The sequence below is a fragment of the Phacochoerus africanus genome, chromosome 4 (genome assembly GCF_016906955.1).
Source record: "Phacochoerus africanus isolate WHEZ1 chromosome 4, ROS_Pafr_v1, whole genome shotgun sequence".
Lineage (NCBI taxonomy): Eukaryota > Metazoa > Chordata > Mammalia > Artiodactyla > Suidae > Phacochoerus > Phacochoerus africanus.
Genome location: NC_062547.1, coordinates 133,792,635 through 133,804,679, shown reverse-complemented (window position 1 = coordinate 133,804,679; position 12,045 = coordinate 133,792,635). Strand labels below are relative to the sequence as shown.

General features: G+C 39.6%; 1 protein-coding gene across 8 annotated transcripts in view; it reads left to right on the top strand.

Moving 5' to 3' along the window:
- The window catches only part of RAPGEF6 (Rap guanine nucleotide exchange factor 6), a 226,774-nt gene that overhangs the window by 119,709 nt on the left and 95,020 nt on the right, over positions 1 to 12,045 (top strand). For all 8 annotated transcript variants that reach the window (XR_007134590.1, XM_047778562.1, XM_047778563.1 and 5 more), the window contains one exon: positions 9,291 to 9,422. Coding sequence is in view for 7 of the 8 variants with exons in the window: in XM_047778562.1 (XP_047634518.1) it covers positions 9,291 to 9,422 (132 nt within the window). In the remaining variant the exon portion in view is untranslated. The remainder of the gene's footprint in view (positions 1 to 9,290; positions 9,423 to 12,045) is intronic.

The following is a 12,045-nucleotide window of genomic DNA, read 5'->3' as shown; positions in this document are numbered from 1 at the left end:
AGTACGCTTTTTTAATATGAAGTAAAAATAATGTAATTGTTAATGAGATACTTACCTTTTTTTTCTGAATCCAAATTTGTGTTTTATACTTAGAGCATGTCTCAGTTTGACTGGCCACACTTAAAGTGTTCAGTAGCCATGTGTGGTTAGGGTTGCCAGGTTGGACATTGCAGTTCTGGGTCTTGTTCAGGATCTTTAGTACATTTAGTCTGCTCTCTACCCCCAGTGAGAATGAGATCTTTCTTAAGTTGTTTTTTTTTTTTTTTAGTCTTGCCAAACTCATGATTTTTATCACTGCTATGACTAGTGTCAGGTGTATATTAGATGTTCTTCATTCAGTGAGTGGAAAATAGACCTACCACCAAGTTTGTTAGAAATTTATTTATATTTACAATGAATGAGTGTATAGTTTTGAAGTGTCTTCCTGTAAGTAGCACACAGGAACTTAGAGACTTTTTGATGTGCTCAAGAATCATCTTTATTCCTTGACAGTTTTGAGGTTAATGGATACCTGATTTCTAGATAGTCATAGTTCTTTTGTATCAGGTAGCCATGCTTTAAAAAGAAAGTTCTGACAGTGCAGTTTGGAATTTAATAGTGATCTTTTGAAGAATTCTGTTCTTTTGGGGAATTGCGTAGTTTTTAAATATCATTTTTAGGGGTAATAGTAAATATTACTTCATACTCATAAAGCCATGTAAATGCCCTTCTTTTAAATGAAATAATGCTTGGGTGTCAACTGTGAGGGGCAAAAAGTTTCTTTATATTAAAGGGTGCATTTCCTTACTGTCATTCCTGGTTATAGCAGGTTATTCTTTTTTTGTTGTTTGTCTTTTTTTTTTTTTTTTTTTTTTTTTTAGGGCCGCACCTGCGGCACATAGAGGTTCCCAGGCTATGGGTCTAATTGGAGCTGTAGCCACCGGCCTATGCCACAGCAACGCCAGATCCGAGCCGCATCCGCAACCCACACCACAGCTCATGGCAACTCCAGATCCTTAACCCACTGAGTGACACCAGGGATCAAACCTGCAACCTCATGGTTCCTAGTCGGATTTGTTTCCACTGAGCCACGATGGGAACTCCATAGCAGGTTATTCTTTTTTTTTTTTTGGTCTTTTTGCCATTTCTTGGGCTGCTCCCGCGACATATGGAGGTTCCCAGGCTAGGGGCCTAATTGGAGCTGTAGCTGCCATCCTATGCCAGAGCCAAAACAACGCGGGATCCAAGCCGCATTTGCGACCTACACTACAGCTCACGGCAACGCCGGATCCTTAGCCCACTGAGCAAGGGCAGGAATTGAACCCGCAACCTCATGGTTCCTAGTTGGATTCGTTAACCACTGCTCCACAACGGGAACTCGAATAGCAGGTTATTCTTGAAGGCTAAGTTTTTAATTATGAAGTAGAATCTTGAACATTTGTGTAATATTACACTTAGGTACTATATGCCTGCGGTCGTGCCAGTCTAGATTCAAATGAGTCTCTGCCACTGCTCCCTCAAAACTAATTGCCCTATTTCTTGGATAGATGGATGGGATTGTCCCAAAGCATTATTTCTTATGTCAACAAGATGTTAATAAGAGTAGTGGGAAAAAATTAAGTTTTTAGAATGCTGGATGCAATAGATTTCTTTATTGTGGGACTTCTTGGACCCTCCATAAATATGCTTATGTTTGCTGTAAGAGCTAAGGGGGTATATAGGATAATACCATTTGTTCACTAATTCAGCCACTGAACCCTTTTTTTCCCCCTCAATATATCCATGAGTTTTATCTCCAGAAATATATTCCAGTGTATATACAGTGTAGGAAGTGCTACTCATCCTGAAATACTGAATGTGTCTGTGCTAAAGCTTCATCTGTTCACATATCCATGGAAACCTTCTGAACAGCAGTGACAGTATTCATAAGTCAGATATTCACTCAATTACTCTGTAAATACTTGATGATCAGGTATTATATATATGGGGTAGACATCCCTATGCTAGGCCTTCTTAGGTAGTAAAAGTGAAATACAAATACTTAACTATTTATGTACACTGTATGTATTTGTAATAGGAATATGAAGAGTGTGAGTGCTGCATTCAATGGAGTGGAATGAAAACATAGAAGTACTTCACTTCCCATTCATTTCTCAGCCTTCCACACTGGTCCTTATCTTGGGAGCTTTCGTTATTTTCTAATTTATACTACTTTCTACTCTGTGGAGTTTCCACCATGGCACAGTAGATAAAGAATCTGACTACAGTGGCTTGGGTTGCTGCAGAGGTACAGGTTCCATCCCTTGCCTGGAGCAGTGGATTAAAAGGAGCTTCAGACATTGCCGCAGCTGTGGCTCAGATTCAGTCCTGGGCCCTGGAACTTCCATATGCTGTGGGAGTGCCATTAAAAAAATTTTTTTAGGAGTTCCCGTCGTGGCGCAGTGGTTCACGAATCCGACTAGAAACCATGAGGTTGCGGGTTCGGTCCCTGCCCTTGCTCAGTGGGTTAACGATCCGGCGTTGCCGTGAGCTGTGGTGTAGGTTGCAGACGTGGCTCGGATCCCGCATTGCTGTGGCTCTGGCGTAGGGCGGTGGCTACAGCTCCGATTCAACCCCTAGCCTGGGAACCTCCATATGCTGCGGGAGCGGCCCAAGAAATAGCAAAAAGACCAAAAAAAAAAAAAAATTTTTTTTTTAATTTTTTATCAGCCTACTTTATGTATCAAGTATATCAATATTTGTCATGTTCTCCCAAGGTATTCTAATAACTCATCCTTTGATCTTAATATCTTCATCATTATAAAAAGAATGTATACTGTGTATATAGCAACCTTATAGTTGCCAAGGGTTACAGAATTTCAGCACATTCCAGTGTTTGTGGCCACTCAAATGGTAAGGTAGGAGAAAACTGCCCTCTCATTGATGTATTTGCTTTCAGTTTTGAAATTTTTCAAATAGTTTATTTTTTGAAATAATAGAGGAATTATTTCTCTACCCCAAAGTATAACATTTCAGGTAAATATTGCAAATAAACTAAAATTCCTTTAGGACCACCAGCCCCAATCTTTCACCTTTGCTGTAGAGTGCTGCAATTGATTATCTAGTATGTAGTCCTCCAAATTTCCCGTCCCAAACCTAGATAAGTATGTATTGTGAAAATATGTAATTTTTTTTTTGGTCTTTTTTGGCATTTCTAGGGCCACTTTTGCGGCATATGGAGGTTCCCAGGCTAGGGGTCCAATCAGAGCTGTAGCCACTGGCCTACACCACAGCCACAGCAATGAGGGATCCGAGCCACATCTGCAGCCTACACCACAGCTCATGGCAACGCCGGATCCTTAACCCATTGAGCAAGGCCAGGGACCGAACCCGCAACCTCATGGTTCCCAGTCGGATTCGTTAACCACTGAGCCACGATGGGAACGCCAATATATAATATTTTTAAGCTTTGAAAAATGAGTCAAGAGTTCCCGTTGTCACTAAGTGGTAACAAACCCGATTAATATCCATGAAGATGTGGGTTCCACCCCCGGCCTTGCTCAGTGGGTTAAGGATCCGGCATTGCCATGAGCTGTTTTGTAGGTCGCAGATGCAGCTTGGATTCCATGTTGCTGTGGCTGTGGTGTGTAGGCCAGCAGCTGTAGCTCTGATTCAACCCCAGCCTGGGAATTTGCATATGCTGCAGGTGCAGCCCTAAAAATTTTTTTAAAAAGGCAAAAAAAAAATGTATCTTTTGTATTTATCGTGGAACTTGCTTTTTCAATCAGTACATCTGGGAGAGCTACCCAGGTTTGAAATACTCATCTATCTCGTACCTTGAACTATTACATTCTATTCCATAATGAGTTGTATGACAATTTGGCTTTTCTCCCTGCAATTTTTATCTTTATTACAAATGCTCTTTGTAATGAATGTCTTTGTCCATTCCTCCTTGTACACCTGTATGCTTCTTTAGGGTTGGTACCCAAAGAGGAACTGTTAAATCATAAGGTTATAACATTTTCTCCCTCAAAGTGACTACTTCCCAAATGACTCTCCAGAGTGGCTGTATCAATTCATAACTCACATTAACAATTTATAAGAGTATTGTTTTCCTCTATTGCCTTGCCCATATTTTGTATTATCAAATTTTCTTTTTGCCAGTCTGATGGGGAAAATTATTTACATTAATCTTTATTTCCCTGGTTGCTGGCAATGTTTTGCAGTTTCTTCCAGCTGTTTCTTCTATGGCTGTTACTTAAGTGACCCCATGTTAAGATGGCAGAGTCGGGAGACCAAAGCAGCCTGGATATCTGAGTCTCTGCACATGAGACAGTTGCCCCAAAGAGTTGTCTGGAACTATGAAGAACTTTGAGCCAGCAAAATAGACACTTTTCTAGTTTAAGCCTGTCTAAGACATACAGTGTAAATCTTTTGTCACTGCCCTTCTCAGAAACCTACCTCTGACCTCTCTTAAATACATCTCTTTCCCTCATATATGTACACATAGTCTTTACCCAGCTTTGTATTTTTATAATCTATGTCTTTCTCTATTCAGGCTGTTAGGTAAGGAATCTTCCTAGCCTCCAAAGAAAACTTTGACACTAGTCTTCATGGGCTGATGAGCTCTCGCAGAGCTCAGAAGTTCAGGTATAGGAAATGCGTGTGGAAAATAGGCAATTTCGTCAGACCTGGTGCTCTGGAAGATGGTGGTGTAAGTGAATTGAGGTTGCTAATGAAAGGTCATCTACTAAGTCTTGGCTAAGGTCAGCCAAAGAAAAAGGGCAGATAACCTGAGAGACAGTGGAGAAGGTTTAAGAAATCAAGTATTCCTATCAGAGGAAAACTTTTTCCGTTTTGTTTTCTTTGTTATAAAGAGAACAGTAACTGCTAGGTTACTATTATCAGGAAGCAACTTAGTAGGAAAGAACAGCAGACATATAGTCCAGCAGGCAGAGTAGCAGATTTTGGAAGCCCCTGCCTCCTAGCTATGTAACCATGGGCAACCTTTGTAACTTCCCTGGGTGCTGGTTTCCTAATCTATAAATAGTGTCTACCTGTTCATTTATTTTTGTCTTTTTAGGGCCGCACTGTGACATATGGGAGTTCCCAGGCTAGGGGTCAAATTGGAGCTGCAGCCTTCCGTCTGTGCCACAGCCACAGCAAGGTCAGATCCAAGCTGCATCTGCGACCTACACCACAGCTCACCACAACACTGGATCCTTCACCTGAGTGAGGCCAGGGATCAAACCTGCGTCCTTGTCGTTGCTAGTCAGATTTGTTTCCTCTGAGCCACGATGGAAACTCCCTCTAATAATTTATTTAATTAGAGAAGCAGCTCTAGCCCTGATAAGCATTAGTCCTACCTCAGCCTTCATGACATCTGTCGTTCTTATTTAACTCACTAGTCTTGAATTTGTGGTATCCCTTATTCAAATTAGATCATCTATGCAAAAAGCATGTAGAACGATATATTTGCTATAATTCATGTATTTGGTAAATGTAATGAGCACAAATGTTAGCTTCAGTCAGCATCATCATTATTCCCATCAGATAAAGAGGTTGAAGGATTTCCTATGTGAAGATCTAAGTTTTTTTCATGACTTAGAACACATCTCTATATACTTATTAATTTGTGTCTACTACCCACTATTAGATTGACCTCCTTGAAGGAATAACCCATCTGCTTTCATCTTTATATTACCAGCAGAGTTCCTGACATAATGTAAAATATAGTAGTGATTATTAGATTTAGACCTGGGTTCGAATTCCAACTGCACTGCTTACTTGAGTGTGAGGTCTGGGGCAAGTTGCTTAATCTGATTGCCTCATTTCCTCATCAGTAAGGTAGGGATGATAATAATGCTTGCCAATTAGGGTCTACTAAGGATGAAGATCACTCAGTACATAAATGTCATTACCAAGCCAATTTGTTGCCTTGCTCTTCTGGCTTTAGTTCAGTGTGTTACTTTTTTTTTTGTTTCTCCCCCCGTTTTTACTGCTGCTCCTGTGGCATATGGAAGTTCCCAGGCTAGGGGTTGAATCAGAGCTCCAGCTACCAGCCTACACCATAGCCACTGCAATGTGGGATCTGAGCCGCATTTGTGACCTATGCTGCAGCTTGCAGCAGCACTGGATTCTTAACCCACTGAGCGAGGCCAGGGATCAAACCTGCATCCTCATGGATACTATATCGGGTTCCTAACCTCTGAGCCACAGTGGGAACTCCAATGTGTTGCTTTTATGGATGACCTTGTTATCTTTGGTCTTACCACTGTAGGAATCTTGGAATATAGAATATCTTCACCATCCCAACACCCCAAGCAGACATTTGTCATTTTAAAACTATATTCAGTCTTTGCCTTTTTATCTACTTCATTCCTAGATGAGGTATTTTTCTTTATAGCTGAACAACGGAAACCAAGTGGGAGGAAGATCTTTGAGCTGAAACATAGTCCTATCTCCTGTACTAAGGAAACTGGTTATTGATAGCTCTGATTTTCTCCTGCCCTTTTTAGCACTCATAATAGAGCTATAAAATGGCTTCTAAGTGTGGGTTTACTTATTCTACAGTTTCTGATATATAGCATTTTAGTTTTTACTTTGGTTAGATATTTTCTCATTTCCAGTGTGATTTCTTTGACCTCTGGGCTTGTTTTATAATTTCCCATTACATAATAATTTTCTTGTTAGTTTTTTGTTAACTAACTTCTACCTTTTTTGCACCATGATCATAAGGTAGTCTCTGTATAATTTCAACCTTTTGAATTTTGTTGAGGCCTACCTTATTTTCACTTTTTATAAATGTTTATGTAGGCACCCTAAAAGAATATATGTAGTTTTTGGTTAGCAGTGTTCTGTGTATATACACTTTAGGTTACGTTTGTTAATTATGTGCATATCTTCTGGGTCTTATTTTTTTTATTGTCCTTGTTCTGTCACTGAGAGATCTGTGGTAACAATTTTTGTGGCATAATTATAGATTGATCTAGTTCTTTTATTGTTGCCTTTTTTTTTTTTTTTTTTTTTTTTTGCCTGCCTAATACATTTTGAAGCTGTGCTATTAGGTGCATATCTATTTACTGTTGAACTTACTATGAAATGTCCCATTTTGTTTCTGTTAATGCTCTTAGATCAAAGTCTACTGTATCTGGCATTAATATAACTAAGCCTTTGTATTTTAGTTTGTGTTACTATTTGATATATCAATATTCATGTTAGTTTAGCCATATCTTTCCAATTTTCATTGGTTTTCCTTCATTCCTACATCTAGAAGTTTTCATTTCAAATGATTTTAGAATCTATGTCTTTCAAATAACTCCATTATTTTAAAGTTTTTCTTTACTTTTTTTTTTAGAGTTTATTATTTCTCTTAATTTTCATGAATGCCATCTTGTCTCCTGATGTGCATCGTTTTGAGTAATGAATATGGTGTATACAAAATTTTTTTAAAAAAATTTGAGGCCTAGGATGATTTTTTTTTTCCCCCTGTGGTGAAGTTTTGTGTTTGCTTCCAGTAGCTGATAGGAATCACTAATAATTCTGTATAACTGTAAATCCATCATCAGGGATTGAGATGATTCTAAAATGAGCATCAGTTTATTTACTAGAGTATAATGTACTTTCTAGGGTCCAAATCCAAAGCATATCCCTTCCATACTAAGCTTTGGAATATAACTTTTGTGTCTAACCAGGGACTATCAGAAGTGCTTTTTGGCATTCCCGTCGTGGCTCAGCGGTTAGTGAACCCAACTAACATCCATGAGGACCGGGTTCAATCCCTGGCCTCGCTCATTGGGTTAAGGATCTGGCATTACCATGAGCTGTGGTGTAGGTCACAGACTCGGCTCGGATCCCATATTGCTGTGGCTATGGTGTAGGCCGCTGCTACATCTCCGATTAGACCCCTATCCTGGGAACCTCCATATGCTGCAGGTGCGCCCCTAAAAAGGCAGAAAAAAAGTGCTTCTCAACCTGTTAACCTCCTCTTTAGGAATCAGAAAATACTCTTAAGGAAAAAAAAAGAAACTTCAAAGGCCAGATTGTGTGTGTGTGTTACAGTTTTTCTATTTATCTTTGAGTTACGGGGCTCATCTCAGTTGCCTATCCCACCATTATCCGCAGAGGAAGTTTGTGATATAGTTTTTTATGTGTAATTTTTATAATTACCGTAACTTCTCTTGAGATAATAGAATTCAGGCCTGGACATTTCCTCCTTAAGAGTAAGTTTAGTTTCCCGTATTGTGTGTTCCTTTAACATTTTCCTATGAGGCATTGAGAAACCCTGATCTAAAAAGTAAATAGCTTTCTCTCAATATCCTGAATAGCAAGTTGCAGAGAAATTATTTGGGAAATGTATCATTGTATCACATGTATAACTTTCTCTCACTACTTCGGAGCACAGTGGTTTGTATCTTGTCTCAAGTTTTATTTTGTAAAAAATTTTAAAGTTGTATCATGTGAATTGTGTTGTACAATCTTTATCCCTGATAAAAGTGTGACCATATTAAAGATGTGGGAGTGGGATCATTTTCTTCTCTGTCTCTTGTTCACCTAGCACAGGCATTCATTAAATTGATTTGATTATCAACAGTTTTTTTAGGGGCTAACTATAAGCTAGTACAGTATTAAATGAAAAAAGTGTACTAAATTTTTTTTTTTTTTGTCTTTCTTTTAGGGCCACACCTGCGGCATATTGAGGTTCCCAAGCTAGGGGTCGAATCGGAGCTGTAGCTGCTGGCCTACACCACAGCCACAGCAATGCCGGATCCAAGCCGTGTTTGTGACGTACACCACAGCTCATGGCAACGCTGGATCCTTAACCCACTGAATGTGGCCAGGGATCGAACCTGCAACCTCATGGGTTCCTAGTTGGATTTGTTTCTGCTGAGCCACAATGGGAATTTCACTAAATTTTTGAGATATTGAATGCAGCCGGTTGTTGGGCCAGATGCTGTACTTCCTTCCAAAATAGTGCTGTTTTATTAGCAACCATTTTGTATTAGTGAGGGGTGTGTGTTGTGTGTGTGTGTGTTTTAACCTCATTACTATCCTTTACAGGGAAAAGGAAAAGCCAGGTTTCTCCTCTGAAACACCATTACCCTTGTGGAAACTGGTCAGTGGGCTTCCACTTTGGCTTGCCTAGTAGTAAGATGCTAATTTGGTTCTTCTCATTTCCCAAGATTTTTTTCTAAGAATGGAGAATTTAGATCAGAAATGAGGTTACACAGAAATGTATGTAAAAAAAAAATTTGTTACAGAAGTTACAGTTGAGAACTCTTTAAAGATAATATTTGATATTTAGATTATCTTGAACTGTTTTTCTTCTTTAGCTTCCAGCCGATCTTACCAAGATGCACATCGCAGACAACCCTCATCCACAGGTGACTCATGTGTCTTCTAGTCAGTCTGGTTGTAGCATCGCCAGTGACTCTGGGAGCAGCAGTTTATCTGATATCTATCAGGTAATACCTTAGGAGTTTGTATGCTGTGCATGTGGTGTTTTTATTCTGCCAAATATCTTATGCATATGCCTTAAGTGGTCATGTAATTAGGGTATCAAATTAAGACATTAGATCTTTAAGAATATATGCTTTACTTACTGTTTCAAATTTACAAGCCTAATGAAAGATCAGATGATCTGACTTTTGAAAGTGATAAAATATGGTCCAGCAGTATATAAATATAATGTTCTTTTTACTTTGTTTAATCCAAATGAATCTCTGTTAATGTGTAATCTTTGCTGTCATTAAGAAATGGTTCTCAAAACAGTTGAACTTTATAAAAACACTTATTTTTGTTAGTTGATTATTTAATTCTTCTCTAAGTAAAGTCTTGAAGAAAATTAGAATTGCCTTTGTATTATACTTAAATTTTCTAATAGCCACATTTAAAAATTAAAAGGAAACATAAAATTAATTTTACTAATATATTTTATTTAGCATACTGCATTCAGGTATTATCATTTCAACATGTAATCAGTGTTTAAAAATTATGTGATTTACTTTATCTTTTCATTCTGTCTTCAAAAGCCAGAGTTTAATATAAACTTATAGCACATCTCACTTCATATGAGCCCCATTTCAAGTACCATATGTGACTAGTGGCTACCATGTAGTACTGTTCTATTGAAACAGAGCCATTGTTGTCTAAGGAAGACATTTTAGACTGTGGTTCTTTTGAGTTACATAGATTTAGCTGTTGTATGAAGAAAATCTTTCCTCTGTAGGCAATGCAAAATGGAAAAAAGCCTCCATTTTTGGTTTCTGTGAAGCTTTTCTCTACAAAGACTATCGCTGTGAATGTGCCATGTACATCTCCCCATTGGGCATTTTATAGTAGGCAGAACAAGGAATTGTTTTTTCTTATAGTAACCATTTTTATAGAAGATAGAACAGGTGATTTTTAAAAAGTAAAGTTAAAAACAATGCCCGGAGTTTCCGTCGTGGCGCAGTGGTTAACGAATCCGACTAGGAACCATGAGGTTGCGGGTTCGGTCCCTGCCCTTGCTCAGTGGGTTACGATCCGGCGTTGCCGTGAGCTGTGGTGTAGGTTGCAGATGCGGCTCGGATCCCGCGTTGCTGTGGCTCTGGCGTAGGCCGGGCGCTGCAGCTCCGATTCAACCCCTAGCCTGGGAACCTCCATGTGCCGCGGGAGCGGCCCAAGAAATAGCAACAACAACAACAACAAAAGACAAAAAAAAAAAAACAAAAACAAAAAAACAAAAAAAAACAATGCCCTGGTTCTGGGACCACTTACTGTGTTCTGGGAGTTGTCGGGCTTCATGCATTCCACTCCTCCCCAGAAAAAGTATTTTATGGAAGAAATTAGAGTTGTTGCTCACCTGAAGGTCAGAGTAGAGCTGTGCTTCTCTGGACTCTGTTTTTCCTGGAGAAGAACCCGAAGGAAGATTGTCCCTGGATTAATGCAGTTCAGGGATGTAGCTATAGATTTCTCTCAAGATTAGTGAGAATGTCTGGACCTTGCAAAGAGAGACGGTAAAGCAGAGATGTGGTGTTGGTGAATTTTAGATACCTGGTCTCACTAGTGCATCCATCTCTAAGCCAGATGTGGTGACCTTTTTTTTTTTGTCTTGTTGTTGTTGTTGCTATTTCTTTGGCCGCTCCCGCGGCATATGGAGGTTCCCAGGCTAGGGGTCGAATCAGAGCTGTAGCCACCGGCCTACGCCAGAGCCACAGCAACTCGGGATCCGAGCCGCATCTGCAACCTACACCACAGCTCACGGCAACGCCGGATCGTTAACCCACTGAGCAAGGGCAGGGACCGAACCCGCAACCTCATGGTTCCTAGTCGGATTCGTTAACCACTGCACCACAACGGGAACTCCAGTGGTGACCTTTTTGAAGCAAGAAGCAGAGCCCTTCCCTTGATGGTTGTGAGAAAAGGAAGAAAAAAAAAAAAAGATAGTGCATGGATTGGAAAAGCCAGTGCTTTACTCTGAACTAAAAGATGGGCTGTACACAGTGGTATCCTGTATCTTTGTCAGGATCCTGGAGGAGCTTCTGAAGAATTGCGCTTATATTAACATCTACAGGATGTTCTTCTACAAGGTGACCCACCTGAGGCTAGGGCTAGAGCATACCTGCTGGTGTGGTTGGAGGGCTGCTCTAGGACTCTGGTCATGTATGTGGCTGCTCTGCTCCGACCTTTTATCTCTTTTCCTCCCTCAGTGGCAGTCTCATCAGTTCCTTTTGCCTTCAAGGAAATTCATATTACGATTGCATAAAATATGGAGTATCCTTGCCAGCTTTCTTGCATGTCACAGAAGTACCTTCATTACAAAGTGAAGAAGTTACCTTTTCATACCCTAGAAACCTGAAAGTTAACATTGGCGTTCTAACCTTAATCATCATAATTCAACATTAAGTCAAATCAATTCTGCTGCTTATGTCATTCTGTTTGTGTGTATATGTTTTATGCTAACTGAAATGTAATTTACAAATAATAAAATTTACCCTGTTTAGTATAGCCTGCTCAGTGAAGACATAGGATATTTCCCTTGCTTGAAAAAGTGCCTTTTGTTCCTCTTTTTAGTCAGTCCTGATCCTAGCCACTGAAAGCCATCAG